This window comes from Squalius cephalus, assembly GCF_949319135.1.
Source record: "Squalius cephalus genome assembly, chromosome: 16".
Taxonomy (NCBI): domain Eukaryota; kingdom Metazoa; phylum Chordata; class Actinopteri; order Cypriniformes; family Leuciscidae; genus Squalius; species Squalius cephalus.
In genome coordinates this window covers 28,094,157-28,111,996 of record NC_137137.1, presented here as the reverse complement: position 1 = coordinate 28,111,996, position 17,840 = coordinate 28,094,157, and the positions used below count along the sequence as shown (strand labels likewise).

Sequence of the window (17,840 nt, the reverse complement as noted above, 5' to 3'; positions counted from 1 at the left end):
GGAGTACTTTTACTTTTTTATTTAACGTTACTGTCGTAAATACCACTCACGCAGAGCCGTTTCTGCACTCTTCCGACAGCACTTTCTTTGTTTTATTCGTCGACTCTGCCATGATTCACGTCTGAAATGCGTGCTAGTGTCTTCCATAGAGGTTGCTTCATATGTTGTTGATGTATGTGACGTCGTGCCGTAAAGCAAGTCGTGATTCTTGCGAGATTTGTTGGGGCGCCACCTCTCAAACCTTTTTTTTTTTATTGATGGTTTTGCCCTACTAAGAGTTCGTTTACCATCGAAATGATTTCAAAGCTGTTATATTAAGGTACAAATCTTGCATAGTGTGCCTTTAAAGCCAATTCAAGAGTCTTCAGAGTTATTGCTTTTCTTGCTGCCTGCCTAGCCACTGTCAAGATCTCGTTATAACAATTTGAGTTGATTTTTAAATAAAGACTGCTGCACTATGATCCTGTTTCATCTCTGCTTCAACCAACGGTGACAACATCAAAGATACAAAACTGATAATCCAAACCTCACAAATCTATATTGATTGCTTAGAGTTGTGGAAGTTTTGAAAATGTTCTTTATTACATGTAAAAAGCAAGCATTAGTGTTTACATTAACACTTAAGTGTAAATGCTAGTATGTGAAGAACAGCTGTATAAAAATTTTAATTACTCTTGTCATAAATCACATGTGTTAAAGTGCAGAATAAACCCCAGAATGTTTCTTCCTTCTCTACTTTTACCGTGTGTTTATATTGTGGTAACATAATAGTGAAGGATCTAATGCTAACAGCTTAACAAGGTTTACTCCCAAGTAGAGGGGTTTTTAGAGAGCTACAAATCCTCCAATTAATAGCAACTGCAATTCCCTTGTGGATCTGCATCTTTGCATTGTGGTCTAAGTCCTACTAATGGTTTGTGTGTAATTTTGAATAGATGTTTGAAAGTATGCGGGAGTGTTCTTTTGAGGTTGGAATATTATTATGTAAGATTTCGTTATGAAATAGCTTAAGAGAATTCCATATATACTAGATATCTGGGCCATTGCATTCAAAAGCATGATGTACTTGCTTTTGACAGAGAGGTATGCTGTGAAGTACACAATCCAGCTCAGATAGTACAAAATGAGACTGAAAGTTATTGATTTGGCCTCATTGTAATTTTTCGGAAGATCTCTTCCCATGTAAGAAAACAGGAGACACAGGAAACCAAGAAACCAACTTATAAACACAACTATGGTAAAGGTTATAGTGTTCCCCATTTCACAGATGAGCATAATTTGATCTTTAAAAGTCCATGAGTCAGCGATGGGTTTGTCAGGAGAGACAGTCATCCATATCACACAAGAAATTAAATGAATGGCAGAAGAAAATGCAATGAAGAGCCACTGTCCATTGTGCTTTACCCAAAGGCTGTGCACCCTAGGGAACTGAGCAGCCATTTTAAAAACACAAATGATTTGAAAGGAACGGACAGTCAAACATGAAAGACAGACAGTGAAGAAAAATGCAAAAATGGCATTTCTCAGGTGGCAATGTACAACTGTGGGTTGTCCAAAAAAAAAGTATACACTACTGGAAGACATAATCAAACATATCAACATAAGAAGACACATGCTACCACCAGCAGACCTCACCACTGGTGTGTTGTAATTATAGGTGAAAAGGCAAAATATGGCAAAAAGGAGAATAATTAGGCATGTGGCAGAAACCATGACAGCGATGGAGGAGATTTCTGTGAACTGAAGATAGACAACAGAACGTGTCTTACATGTCGCGCTGCCCTCATCAGACCATTCACTCTCTGCACATGGAAAACAGGTATAGGGGTCCCCTGAGAAACAGTAAAATAATATGAATGTTTAGTAATAACTTTTTGCCAAAAGCCATAATAATAGTAACTGGATGTAGGAAAATATTGTCTTCAAATCACACTTCAAAAAGTTTCCTATATTCCAAAAGCATTGTGGTGATAGAATGGACTGAAGAAGCTTAAACACAAAGGTGTTACTGACCGACACCTATAGTATACTTACGAGAATAATCCACATAGCTGTTACGCGGGCATTTTTTACATGTAAAACAGCAACTATGAAAACCTTCAAGTTGCCTTGAAAATCCCTCCTTACACTCAACAGAGCAGTTTGAGAAAGGAACCTTTAAGGAATGGGAAAACGTGTTATTAAAGTAAAAAAAATTCTCAATCAATTTTACACATTTCTCCAAACTAAGACCAGTGTTCTCAAACAATTAACAGAGCCTAAACGCTATGTTTGCCTATATATGGACTGCAAATTACAGAATACAAATAATGTAATTCCCTTAACTATCATGACTTTGCCTTACATACGAGACCATCTGTGAAAACAAAGCAAACAAATAATAAATGGCAAATGGCAAAAATAGTGCATGAGAATAGGTAGACTGGTCTGAGGAAGAGTAAGGGTGGAATAGGTGAAGAGGAAACGGGAAGATTTCCAAAACTCGTTCAAGAGTTGGCAAGATGAGATGAGAGCCACTCTAATAGATGAATCATGGGTTCTGTTCTGTAGTCAACGAAGGAATGTCATTGGTCAGTGTTTGTCTTATAGGGTTAGGCAATATCCAAATCCACCATTCATTGTGGGTTAGAAAATCACCTACATTTTGTGATGATGCTGGTTCCGCTATATTCTTCATTTCTGATTCCATTTGTTAGATATCTCCTGGAGATAGAGGATGTTCAACCACAACCTCTATGTCAAAGTAACTCTTCTCCAAGCGGCCTGCAGAGATATTGAGGCATATATCTGCCAGACATGAATTCAAGTGAATTCACACTGTCCTTTCTTTAGATCCATAGCTCAAGATAAACAAGTGGAAAAATATCTCCATTGTGTCATTATAAATTAACTTTTTCAATTGTAGGCCTATACTTGTGTATAAGTATGTAATTAATAGAGAACAGTTCAGTAGGTAACATAAGTATTTGCTTTTCATGTGTTTTTCAATGACAATTTTTTTTTTTTTTTTTTTTTTGTGAATTTGCTAGATTGTTCTGGTATTTGTTTGGAGAAATATGTATAACTGATTGAGATTTTTTTTCAATCTACAAAGCTAAATATTTAAAGAAGGATCACCAACAAACAAACAGACAAACAAATAAATAAATAAATAAGGCTTACAGAATCATTATTACTCCAGGGTAAAAGAGAGTTGTCAATGGTAAAAGTAATTTCTGGATATGTATCATATGTGCCCACCAACTCAAACTGTGGAGAATTTACATCAGTGTGCCAAAGCACAACTGCGTAACTGATGGTTGGATCATAATTATTATCGTATTTCACCTGACGGCCATTGAGTGGAAAATCCAGCTTTTTCATTTCTCCCAGAAGCTGTTGTTAAGTAAGTTCAAATAAACAAGAAAAATAATTGATAATAATATTACTATGACATTATTGACATAATATGCAATTTCCTTAAAATATAAACATTGTTAATTATTTAATTAATTAAAATATTGCTATTAAAATAATGAATATTGAATGTAGTTACAATTATTGGTATGTTCATGGATTCAAATAAATTCACTTACCATGTATGGCTTAGCCATTGTGTTTTTGTGGCATTTATTCATGTCACACTGCAGAACCTTATGTAATGCATGAGCTATGGTATATATAGCGGCATAAATAGCAAAGGAAAATGAGGGATTCTCATTTATAATCTCCTCTGCGGTCAACAATGTGCAGTAATCACAAATTTGATTACATGTCTTACTATTACTCTTGACTTCACTCTCAGGTTTATAATTAACATTAGTTGTTCCCCTGTCTTTATAGATGAATTTATCAAATCCAGGTAATGACAGCAATCTCTCTGTAATGCCAATGACTGTACCAATATTCCTAATTCCTGGCTCTCTTGGAAGTTGTTGATTCATAGACCATGTTTCACTTGCAATCCATACCTTGTCTCGTATGTTCTCTAATATGGCTGTTTTGATTATGTTGATTGCATATTGTGGTACAGCGAAAACCACAATGACATTGATGTTAAGCATACCAATCTTTTTAAGTGTTAGACTGTAGTTTGCATTTAAGCTTAAAGCCTCTTGATAGGCCAAACAAATGCCAGTGTTGTTGATGTACTTGTTAAACAGCTTTAGTCCGTCTGAACTGTAATTGTCTTGGCTACCAAGAAAGGCAACCCAGTTCCATCCAAACCATCGTATGATGTGAATAATCATCTCTATCAGGTCTTTGTTGCTGGGCACTGTTCTTACAAAAGATGGATACTGAAGTTTATTGCTTAATGCATAGCTGGAAGCTCCATAATTCACCTTTGAAAGAGAAGAAACACTATTATTATAAACAATTAATTTAGCATATTATAACCTGGTTGTTCTAAACAAAGACTAGAATGTGCATACATTTTTTTTTCATGTAAACTGTTAAAATTGTAATGTAAAATTGGTAAGATTTACCAATGGCATAAGGTCCATTGTTATCAATGGGGCAATTGTAATAGTTCTTGTGCTTCCATATGGCCCTGTTAAAGCAATAACTTTAGGCTGATAGTTGTTGAGTTTTTCTTTAGGTTTTACTGATCCATTATTTGAGATAAAACTTAAGACTGAACGGAAATTCTTTGTGTTAGAACAATGGTCAAAAATTTCATAGCCCAGAGATACATTGGGCAGAAGAGTGGTGGAATTATTAATTTCTTCAACAGCAAACCTCATCACTTGCAACATCTGATAGCCAGATATTGAGGAACTGTGCCTTTAAAACATCAGTTAAGAAGTTAATAGCATGTCATTGAAAATTCAGTTTAGAAATGTGAAATGCTGTTTTGCAGTATTGCGTAATGATAATTCCAGACTGATAAAAGGTCCTTGCTTACCTGAAACATTCGGTGGTCTCTGGGGTGATAATGGGTGTTACTTGATCAATTTCATGTAAAGCGAAAAGGCCACCCAATAAGTAATCTCCTTCCAAGCTGAACTCAGATGTTGACCAAGAAACTTTGAAAAAGAAACAGTTACTGAAGCCCAAAAGGAAAACGTACAAGCTATTGTGAAGCATGGTTTAAGATGGACCGTTAATCTTGAAACAAGGCTGTGTAGTGGCTGGCCGTTTAAGAGAAATCAGGCTGATATACTACATTTAATTTGCTTAAAACACACTTCTATTTGCTTATACCACTATATTCAATGATACGAATGCTTATTTCCATATCTAAACTCACAAAGCTTGTGTCAATCAGTTATTAAGTAGAGCATTACACCACAAACGTCTCCTCATACATACATTTACAAATTAAATTCTTGTGAAACAAACTGTACCCATCTTACCTCTCAGCAGGGGTTTTACAGGTGGAATAGAGTCAGGTGTCCCAGTTTAGAGGAAGAGAGGAAATACAAACAAATTACTCTGTGATGATGTATATAGATTCTGAGATTTTATGCAGTTTCTGTTGAGGTGAAACAGCTTTTAATTAGGGAAACAGTGACCTTAAATCAGGAAGGTTATTCGCATAAATTTTACATTTACAATAAATTTGCTTAACCCAGTTCCTGCATAAATTTAAATACTTTTGCATATGACTATAATCCAGATTTGTCATCTAACAAGTGTAACATTGCACAATCAGTGTCACTTACTGACACAGACTTCTAAGAAAGTATAATAGAACTGCATTATATTAGAACCAGATTTTCCATTATGTATTATAATGTACTGTATTGTACTACATACAGACCTGGTCAGAATTTCAGTACTTTTTGCAACCTCATTTTGCCAAGATAACATCTCTGTGTCTTCTACTATAATGCCTGATGCCGCCGTATATTTAATTGTACACATGGGGTACTTTTTTTTTATCCCTTTGTGCACCAAAACTAACTTGAGTGTTTGCTGCAAAACAGCAATTTTTTTAGTTTAATCTGACCATAGAACACAGTCCTGTTTAAAGCACCAGTAGTGTCTGGTGACTGAATATACTGGAGTTTGTTTTTGGATCGAGCAGAGGATTTATTTTCTTGAAACCCTCCCGAACAACTTGTGGTGATGTATTATTTTTGTTGTTGTTGTTGTTGTTGTTGTTGTTTATACTTTCTGACCCCAAGACTCAACTATTTTCTGCAATGAAAATCTGTGATCCTTGGAGAGTCTTTGGCCACTCAAACTATCCTCCTCGCCGTGCATTAAGACAATATTATTATTGTCTTACTGCTATATAGACACATATCACCAGGCAGATTTGTAACATTTCCTGTTGATTGGAACTTCTTAATTATTGCTCTAATGGTGGAAATGTGATTTTTTTTTTTTTATGCTTTAGCTATTTTATTACAGCCACTTTCTATTTTGTGAAGCTCTACAATTTTTTCTGCACATCAGGGGCCGTATTCACAAAACAATTTATCTTACCACTAAGAATTCTCTTAACCCCCTGGGGTCGACAATCACGCCGGCGTGATTTGCTCGTTTTTTTCTTCTTATCAGTTCAAACGAGACTCAAAATACTCTGTTGACTTTTATCTTACAAACCAGTTTCATACATCAATCGATCCTGTTAAGTGTGTATTATTTTTGTGTATACTCACAATAAAAACAAAGTGTTGTGCTTTTTGCCAAATAAAGAAAAATAAGCATGATGCGAGTTCTGCTTTCTCTCTGTCAGTGAAGTCAATTCTGAAACGCGTCCGAAAATGAACAATAACTCAGTGAATACTCAGTCAAACAGGCATACAGACTCACAGGCATGAAGCTTGAATTCTCTTCTTTTAAATGAAGTAATTTATACTTTTTTAGTAATTTATAAAAAACGAATATTCTCAGTTTATGTAATCTGTATGAAAAGAGAGAGATGTCAGTCGTTCTCATCTCAGCTCATTAAGTTTTAATGTGACCCCGCCCACAGAGAGCGTGTGCTATTCAAACACAAATGACTGAGGCAATCCATGCAAACCGTGAACGCCCCCATATCAGCTCGAGAAAACACATCAAGTTTATTCAGATCATGTATTGTTTTATGTGAATGATTAGGCAGAATGATTTTCAGATCATTTTGAAGAAAAAACACTAGGCGACAACATCCATTAGTCAAAAGTCTTATTGACACATATTTTGTATGTGTTTTGTGGCCTTATTTCAGAAACTTTAGTTTTTAGTTTTTTTCAATAACCCTGCATAAACATTATTCTCTCAAAAATACAAACATGTACATACATGTTGCTCACATATTATGGTAGCCCTGTTTGTACTTAATAGAGTGTAATTATACCTTTGCCATTAATATGTTTATAAGCAACTGAAAAAAGCACAAATGTCAGGGCATGTCAGAACATCTCAAGGACCCCAAAAACACCTTAGAGTCACCTTAGTAAGAGTACCCCCCCCCCTACCCCCCCCCCCCCCCCCCCCCGGTAACACTTTATAATAACTTCACACTATTAATCATTAGTTAAGCATTAGTAAACAGTTCATTCATCATTTATAAAGCATTAATAGACATTAATAAGCAGTTTACATTAATATGCAGTTTATAAATACGGCTATAAATGTTTTAATCTTGATTTATAAGCATATCTATAATGTGTTTAATAATTGTATTTTCATAATTTATTAATGATCACTTTATCATTTTTAAATTAAGTATTGCATTATTTACAAACCAGTTATTTAGGTGTTGTCATTGATTCATAAGATCACTTAGAAAGTGTAAGTAAATGTAGTAAATTCAGGTAGTTATAAAGAATTTAGTAGTGGTCATTTAACTATTTTTGTGAGCTCATCTAAATTGAGGACTATTTATGCTTTGTAAAGCATTTACAAAGGAGATTTAAAGGCTCATTTATCTTCTAAACAGAAAAAGGAAACAAACACAACACAGTGATACAGAACATAAAAATATGTAACAGCCTTTAAATCTCCTTTGTAAATGCTGTACAAGGCATAAATAGTCCTCAATTTAGATGAGCTCACAAAAATAGTTAACTGACCACTAATAAATGCTTTATAACTAACTGGATTAACCCTGAATTACAGTAGAAATACATGCTAATAAAGCATTTATTAACACACTAAGTAACTATTACTATATGTCTGAATAATAAGATGTATGAATGTATGAATTTAAATAGTTTATTAATCATTTACTTACACTTTCTAAGTGATCTTATGAACCACTGACAACTCCAAATAACTGGGTTGTAAATAATGCAATACTTCATTTAGAAATGATAAATTGATTATTAATAAAGTATACAATACAATTATTAAACACATTATAGATATGCTTTTTAAATCAAGAATAAAGCATTTATAGCTGCTATAAACTGCTTATTAATGTCTATGAATGCTTTATAAATTATGAATGAACTGTTTACTAATGCTTAACTAATGATTAATAGTGTGCCGTTATTATAAAGTGTTACCAGACTTCTTAGTAATTCTGAAAATATTACTATAAATTACAGCAACAAGGCTCTTTGCCTTTCAGACAAGGTTCATGTTTATAACCTTAATCCTGGGGGATGGACTCATTTAAAGTAATGTAATCATTTAGTTTTAGCCAGGTTTCTGTCAAACACAGCACATCTAGGTTATAATCAGTAATCATATCATTAACAATAAGTGCTTATGAAGTAAGGGATCGAATATCCAGCAACCCAAGCTTTATCATTTACTCATTTTTATTTGTTGAACATCAATACAATTTTTACCTTTAGATGGTTTTGGAAGTTTTTTGTATTTCCTAATTCGGGGAACAGACACAGTCTCTATATGATGATATCTAGTTGAAAGAGTCTCTATGTAATGGGATTTATCTGACCTCAGTGACGTGAGACAGCTAACAGACGGTCGGTTTAGCCAGTCTGTCTGCTTCCTGACCTGAGCCCCAATTCATGTTTGAGCTCTAAGACTATGTCCCATATTACTAGAGAGAAGAGCAGCACCATCCCAGGAGGGATGAATATCATCTCTTTTCAACAGATCAGGTCTGCCCCAAAAACTTTTCCAATTTTCTATGAATTCTATATTATTTTGCGGACACCACTTAGACAGCCAGCCATTGAGTGAGGACAGTCTACTAAGTATCTCATCACCCCGGCGAACAAGAAGGGGGCCAGAGAAAATTACAGTTCCTGACATCATACTTGCGAGTTCACACACCTCTTTAACGTTAATTTTAGTGATCTCCGACTGGCGGAGTCAAACATCATTAGTGCCGACGTGAATAATAATCTTAGAGAATTTACAATTGGTATTAGCCAGCACTTTTAAATTTGCTTTGATGTCAGGTGCTCTGGCTCCCGGCAAACATGTGACTATGGTGGCTGGTGTCTCTATTTTCACGTTCCGTGTAATAGAATCACTAAAAACTAGGCCACATTCAACAGGATTCACAGTGGGTGTTTCACTGAGTGGGGAGAATCTGTTTGATGTTGTAATCGGAACGGAAGAGCGGTATTTGTCCCGTGACTACAGCGTCTCACCGTCACCCAACTGCCCTGCTACAAGGGCTCTACAGCCAGAACCGAACAATGTACAGAGTTCACTAAGCTAGTCGCATCCAAAGCAGTATCTTAAGCCCTTGCTCTCTTACAATTCAACCTTGAATTAAAGTTTGGATGCGTTTCTCTAGTTCTGAAATCTTCTCCGTCAGCCTGACTATCTCCCTGCATTTATCACATGTAAATCCTGTGCTGACAGAAAAGGCTATGCTAAACATGTTACATGAAGTGCAAGTGACAATAAGAGGAGAAGATGACATGACCCACGGTGTTATGTTGACTGATCCTACTCACCACAGTTTGTTTGATGAACGTGTAAAAGGCACGAGAGAGAAAAAAAATGTTTTTCATAAAGAGCGCATGGATGGCACGCTAACAGGCATGCGAATTACTAGTGTGTTGTGCTAGCAATAACGATTTAGATTGAAGCTAGCGATGTCAGGTTAATGTGTGATGTTGAGTAAGTTATATTTAACAGTATAAACAACAAGGAATGATAGTAAATAATGATTCAAAACAGAAAGATATACAAAGTTTACAGACGCAAACCAATTCAACAGCAGCCAAGAGATGCTGTTGAGATGCTACTTCAGTTCTTTTTATGATTCCAGTGGTGTCTCTCTTGGACCCTGGCGGTCGGCCCCTCTCTCTCAAGTTTACGAGGTGGAGCTGGAACTGCTCAGTCCAGGTGGCCAAACACCGTACGCTCTTGGGTCCAAGAGGCACATCCAAGGAATCCTGTCGACTACGCCAAATTGTGGAGGCAAACAAAATTCTATCACTGAATAAGAGACAAACATTTCCAATTGTCTTTGAGGTTTATTTTCTTGCAAGAAAAGGACAGCAGTCATACAGTCACACAGAGTGGCTGTAGAGTGTGACAGTGAAGAGAGGGCATCCTTCCTTCTTTATAGTTTTGACTTCCAGAATGTTGTTTTTCTAGGCCAATGATGGTATTTTCAACCATACGTGCAACATTCTTAGACTTGTTCATCATATTGTATCGTTGAGTGGATGTCCTCATGTAACCACACTCTTTACTATTCCAATACAATTCCATATTATAATAAGGTTTGTGTGTGCTCTTTTACTGTCATATGGTCACACACATCTTAAAGATAAAATTTCTTCCACAATTATCATTACTAACATATACAGTCTAGGTTGTGCATTATGTTTTGCAAGAATTTTCTTTAGACGATTCACTTCCTGGTTCCTAAAAGCCTTTGCTTTTTCAATAAACCGTAACACATCGGGGAAATATTCTTCAACTTCACAAACTTTTATTGCATTTCTGTCACTTTGAGAAAGTACTTTATATCTTCCACACTGTAAGACCGGCTGGAAAATCCACTCTGAGGTAAATTACATGAAACGCTACATTCAGAGAAATTGCTTTCACTCTCTGTATCGGTTGGACTAAAGTCACAATCACCCATTCTTTTCGCCTGTTTACCAATATGACGTTGCTTTAGTCTTCTCTTTTGAGGCGTTTTAAAGGCACAATCTTCTGAATCAATCACAGAACACTGATTCCCCTCTAAACTGGCTGAAAGTTACTCAACTGCTACGGCCGAGCCGTCACTGTTTTGCAACTCGTTCACCTGACCTGCAGACTGATCACTCACTGCGGATACTTTATTTTTCTCCGCCTCAGCAGCACCCATTCTTCACTTCAGTAGTCTTATCTGCCAGTAGAACTTCTGTAACTCTTTCAGCGTCTGCTGAAAATTTCAAAAAACAATTTTTGAGCCATAATTGTTTCAGTGACCTCAGCAACAGTAGGTAATGCAGCGGTAACATTCTTCATTTCCTCATCATCATTTTTCTCACCATCATCAGTGGATGATTTTTATCAGTCTTATTCAATTTGCCTGGACAAGCACAGATAAAAATGACATAATAAAACTCGTCATGAGGAAATTTTAAAGACAGATCAGTAGTTGATATGATCCAGCAACTGTCAAAAAATGATTGATTGACAGGTGCCCCGCCCCTTCCGGTGACAGGTACCCGCCCTTTTGGCATAGGATCAAAGGGATCAAAGAGAACAAAGGGAGATCAAAGGAGATCAAAGGGCTTGTGAAGTCTTTTTGACAGCTAGTTTTGATTTTTGATTGACAGGTTGACAGCTAGTTTTGATTTTTGATTGACAGGTTGACAGTTAGTATTACTTTTGATTGACAGGTTGTCCCCTCCTAGCCCTTGATCATGTGTTTTGACAGGGATCGATTGCTCCTGTCTGCCTCGCTGCCTGCTGTGAGTGTGTTTGTTTGCTTCGGTGCTGTAAGCTCCGTCTTAGCCTTGTATTTCGTTGTTTTGAACCATCATTTACTACCATTTCTAGTTGTTTATACTACTACATTTTACCCAACATCTCAGATTAACCTGACATCGCTAGCTTCTGTTATTAGTACTACTAGCACAAAACGCTAGTAATTCGCTAGCCTGTTAACGCGCCACCCGTGCGCTCAGCTATTTTTATTTATTTATTTTTCTCTCACGCGTCCGCGCCTTTGAGTTCATAAAAAGCTCAGGTGAGTAAGAATCAGTCAACAAACACGGTGAGTAATGTCTTGTCCTGTTATTGTCACCTGCACTTCATGTCACATGTTTAGCATAGCCTTCTCTGTCGGCAATATAGGATTTATATGTGATAAATGTAAGGAGACATTTAGGTTGACAGAGAAGATTTCAGAATTATAAACACGCATCCAAACTTTAATTGAGGATAGTAAGAGTGCTAGTGCTTTAGATGTTTTGGATGCGCATAGCATAGTGAACACTTTACATGAGTCGGTTCCGGCTGAAGTAGAGCCTGTGCAGCCGGGCAAATGGGTGACAGTGAGGGATCGCTCTAGTTGCGGATCTAAAAACCACTCTTCCGTTCCGATTACCATAACAAATCGATTTGCCCCGCTCAGTGAAACACCCACTGAGAATGATTGTGCCCTAGTTATTGGCGATTCTATTACACGGAACGTGAAAATAGAGACATCAACCACCATAGTCACATGTTTGCCGGGAGCCAGAGCGCCTGACATCAAAGCAAATTTAAAAGTGCTGGCTAATGCTAATCGTAAATTTTCTAAGATCATTATTCACGTCGGCACTAATGATGTTCGACTCCGCCAGTCGGAGATCACCAAAATTAATATTAAAGAGGTGTGTGAACTTGCAAGTACGATGTCAAGGACTGTAATTTGCTCTGGCCCCCTTCCTGTTCGCAGGAGTGATGAGATAGTTAGTAGATTGTGTTCGCTTAACGGTTGGCTGTCTAAGTGGTGTCCGCTTAATAATATAGAATTCATAGACAATTGGAAAAGTTTTTGGGGCAAACCTGACCTGTTGAAAAGAGATGGTATTCATCCCTCCTGGGATGGTGCTGCTCTTCTCTCTAGTAATATGGCTCATAGTCTTAGAGCTCAAACATGACAATCTGGGGCTCAGGTCAGGAAGCAGACAGACTGGCTTAACCAACTGTCTGCTAGCGGCCTCGCATCACCAAGGTCAGATAAATCCCATTACATAGAGCCTCTTTCACCTAGCTATCATCATATAGAGACTGTGTCTGTTCCCCGAATTTGGAAATCCAAAAAACGTTTTAACCCATCTAAGGTTAAAAATTTAATTGATGTTCAACAAATAAAAAACAGCTATAATACAGATGAGCAAATGCTAAAGCTTGGGTTGCTGAATATTCGATCGCTTACTTCAAAAGCACTCGTTGTTAATGATATGATTTCAGGTAATAACCTAGATGTGCTGTGTTTGACAGAAACCTGGCTAAAACCAAACGATTACATTCCTTTAAATGAATCAACCCCGCAAGATTACTGTTATAAAAATGAGCCTCGTCTGAAACGCAAAGGGGGTGGTGTTGCTGTAATTTATAGTAATAGTTTCAAAACCACTAAGAAATCAAGTTTTAAATATAATTATTTTGAAGCATTGGTGCTTAATGTAAAAATATATAGTGTAAACGATAAATCACGTTTGAGATTTGTGCTGGCTACTGTATACAGGCCACCAGGGCACCATACAGACTTTATCAATGAATTTGCGGACTTTCTATCAGAATTAATATTGACTGCAGATAAAGTACTAATTGTTGGTGATTTTAATATACACATCGATAATGAAAAAGATGCATTGGGATTGGCATTTAAAGACATTGTAAATTCAATTGGAGTTAGACAACACATGTCAGGACCTACTCATTGTCGTAATCATACTCTAGATCTAATATTATCACATGGAATAGATGTTGATGCCGTTGAAATTCTGCAGCAGAGCGATGGCATCTCAGATCATTATCTAGTCTCGTGTAATTTGCATTTAGCCAAGGCTGCAAAGCCGACTCCGTGTTTCAAATATGTGAGACCTATCACTTCTGCTACTAAAGATTGCTTTATTAATAATCTTCCTGATCAGTTCCATCATCTCAGCATCCCAGATAGCTTAGAAGAACTAGATATTACAACAGAAACTTTTAACTCTCTCTTTTCCAGCACTTTAGACACAGTTGATCCGTTGCGCTTAAAGAAGATTAAAGAAAATAGTCCAACGCCGTGGTACAACGAGCACACTCGGGCCCTTAAGAGAGCAGCCAGAAAAATAGAGCGCAACTGGAAGAAAACAAAACTAGAGGTATTTCGCATTTCATGGAAGGAGAGCTCAATTACTTACAGAGAGGCTTTAAAAGCTGCTAGATCTGCTTATTTTTCAACCCTATTAGAAGAAAATAAACATAATCCTAGGTATTTATTTGAAACGGTGGCTAAACTAACGAAAAATAAAGCTTCAAGCCCAGAAGTTTCCAAGCAACACAGCAGTAATGATTTTATGAACTTCTTCACTTATAAGATTGATAATATCAGGGACAAAATTATAACTATGCAACCGTCTACTACAGTATCGCATCAGGCAGTGCATTGTAGTCTCCCTGAGGAAAAATTTGATTCATTCGTTGCTATAGGAGAGGAAGAATTTACTAAACTCATTAAATCATCTAAATCGACAACATGTATGTTAGACCCTATACCAACTAAGCTACTGAAAGAGATACTTCCAGAGGTCCTAGATCCTCTTCTTAATATCATTAATTCATCTTTGTCTCTAGGATACGTACCAAAAAACTTTAAGCTGGCTATGATTAAACCGCTTGTTAAAAAAACGCAACTTGATCCTACAGAATTAGTCAATTACAGGCCGATCTCGAATCTACCTTTTCTGTCAAAGATATTAGAAAAGGCAGTATCCTCACAACTGTGTTCCTTTCTTGAAAGAAATGATATCTGCGAGGATTTCCAGTCCGGATTTAGACCGTACCATAGTACCGAGACAGCTCTCGTTAGAGTCACAAATGATTTGCTCTTATCATCCGATCGTGGTTGTATCTCGCTATGAGTGTTACTCGATCTTAGTGCTGCATTTGACACCATTGACCACAACGTTCTTTTAAATAGATTAGAACATTATGTTGGCATTACGGGAAATGCACTAGCATGGTTTAAATCATACTTATCTGACCGTTATCAGTTTGTAGCAGTAAATGATGAGATGTCTCATCGATCACAAGTTCAGTATGGCGGACCACAAGGCTCAGTACTAGGACCGCTGCTGTTCACTCTGTACATGCTACCATTAGGAGATATCATTAGGAAAAAAGGAATTAGCTTTCACTGTTATGCCGACGATACTCAGGTCTATATTTCTTCAAAACCTAACGAAACTTATCAATAAACAAAATTAACGGAATGCATAGCGGATATAAGAAATTGGATGACTCGTAATTTCCTACTTCTAAATTCTGAAAAAACAGAGTTTCTAATTATTGGACAAAAAACTTCCTCACGTAATAACCTAGAATACTGTCTAACACTCGATGGCTGCTCTGTTAAGTCTTCGTCGTCGGTTAGGAACCTGGGTGTGCTCTTTGATACCAATCTTTCATTTGAAAGTCACGTGTCTAGTATCTGTAAAACTGCATTTTTCCATCTTAAAAATATATCTAAATTATGCTCTCATTGACAAATGCGGAACAATTAGTTCATGCGTTCATGACCTCAAAGCTAGATTATTGTAATGCTCTACTGGGTGGTTGCCCTGCACGCTTAATAAACAAACTACAGCTGGTTCAAAACGCAGCAGCTCGAGTTCTTACCAGAACCAGGAAGTATGACCATATTAGCCCAGTTCTGTCAAAACTGCATTGGCTCCCTATTAAACATCGCATACATTTTAAAATATTGCTGATTACTTACAAAGCACTAAATGGTTTAGCTCCGCAGTACTTGAGCGAGCTCTTAACGCATTATAGTCCATCACGTCTATTGCGATCTCAAAATTCCGGCCAGTTACTAATACCTAGAATATCAAAATCGACTGCTGGCGGTAGATCCTTTTCCTATTTAGCACCAAAACTCTGGAACAGTCTTCCTACCATTGTCCGGGAAGCAGACACACTCTGTCAGTTCAAAGCAAGATTAAAGACACATCTCTTTGACCTAGCATTCACATAATACATTATAGACTTCTATAATTTAATGTTAGGCTGCATAGATTAGGTCAGCCGGAACCAGGAACATAATATCCTGATGTACTCGTTACATCATGAGAAGAATGGCATCTATGCTAATTTTAGTGTCTGTGTTTATCCCGAGGTTTTCCTGCAGCCTGCCGGATCCAGGCCGTATCCAGATCTGACGAAGGACCTTCGCCTGGACCGATGACAACGCAGTGCTGAAGTGCCAACTAGTCTCTCCCTATGGAGGATCCCTCTACCACTATACAGATAAGGCGTTGTCGGGAAAACTCGTTTCGCGTTCCTACCCCAAAGCAACAAAATAAAATAAAATTCTTTATCAAAATTTATAAGGAAAGACAAGTACTTTGTTTAGGCTTGGCTTGTAGAGAATTCCAAACCTGCGTATTTTCAAACGCACATAACTATAGAACCCATTCTAAATGCGCATGTGAATGCCATCAGCATTTCTCACAGGTTCGCGTTTAAAGTCTGTGTAGAGGGAATGGTGTCGTCTTAGCGGCCCCTGGTTTAATAACAAATGATCGTTGCGACGGAAGCAAATCAATCAAAACTAGCTTTAGATGGAAAATAACTTAACTCTGCTGTAAAGCCAGAACAATCTCTGTTACCTTAAATTATACGCTTATCTCTGTAAAGCTGCTTTGAAACAATCTACATTGTTAAAAGCGCTATATAAATGAAGATGACTTGACTTGACTTGACTTGACTTGACAGCTAGTTTGGGGTTTTGAAGTCTTTTGATGCCTTTTGATATGGACAGAAAGTGTTTTAATAATTACATCATGGCTATGACAGCTAGTTTGATGCCTTTTGATATGGACAGAAAGTGTTAATCGTTTGAAGACACTGTGATTAAACAATATGTTATGGTATCTGACAGAAAGTCTGATTGTTTGAAGCCTATTGAAGCCTTTTGAACATGACAGTTAGTGTCTGTTTTTGAAGTTGGTATCACACACGATCCTCCTCCCTACATATTCCTTAGCTTATCCGGGCTGTACTGTGAAAACTGATAAGGAAAAAACTCTGGAAGTTTATCTCACACACAAATGTTGAAAAGCCATTTAGTTCTTTTAAAAGAATATAAATGAAATGTTTATAAAATAGCTTACTAAAACCTCACACCAAAAGTTTAAATAAAATGAGAGTCACAAAAAATTGCAATGAGTCTCTCAAAGCGTGTGTGTGTGGAGATCAGACATCAGAGGAGATGTGACCATCTGTGTCACGGGATTCCCCCTGCCACCCTTTTGAGCTCTGACATCTGAAACGTGCTGTTCAAACACTGTGATTAACCCTCTGGGGAACAAAAACGTAGCCTGACTACGTCGCAGATGGGAGTTTTACTGACTCAAACATGTTCTGAGGGGGGGTCGACCAAGATGGCGCTCTGAATGGACGTGTTTCTCTGAGCTCCGCAAACCGAACTGTTTTCCATATAGTTAAAGTGTGTACAAAACGGACTTTTTGCTTTTAGTTCATGTACCGCGTTTGTCCGACTGTATTCTGATTACATTTGCTGGTAAAATGAAGCCTCAGGAGAAGAGGAAGAGCGGCGCTAAAAAAGCGCTTGCTAGCGCGTATTCTAACGTTACCAACATGGCTGAAACGTTAGTTCCCACTGAGCAGTCAGATACAAACAACATGCTCATTGACAACATGCACAACTACCTCGAGTCAGACACGGAGGTACTGAAGGTCTCGTTAGTGGATGATTTTCCGACACTTCCCATCACCCCGGTTAAATCACCTGCACCTAAATGGAGACGAGTGGAAGATACAACAAC

At 37.3% G+C, this 17,840-nt stretch overlaps 1 protein-coding gene across 1 annotated transcript; it reads right to left on the bottom strand.

The window, feature by feature from the left end:
• Positions 1-897: 897 nt before the first annotated feature.
• Positions 898-5,129, bottom strand: LOC307174199 (taste receptor type 1 member 1-like; the record flags this gene model as incomplete). The annotated part of the gene is made up of 6 exons (XM_079897917.1): positions 4,886-5,129; positions 4,467-4,764; positions 3,576-4,322; positions 3,163-3,375; positions 2,035-2,155; positions 898-1,832 (listed from the first exon to the last, which is right to left on the bottom strand). Exons 1-6 carry the CDS (start codon positions 5,065-5,067, stop codon positions 898-900), a joined length of 2,496 nt encoding a protein of 831 aa, XP_079754043.1. The 5' UTR covers positions 5,068-5,129.
• Positions 5,130-17,840: the final 12,711 nt, after the last annotated feature.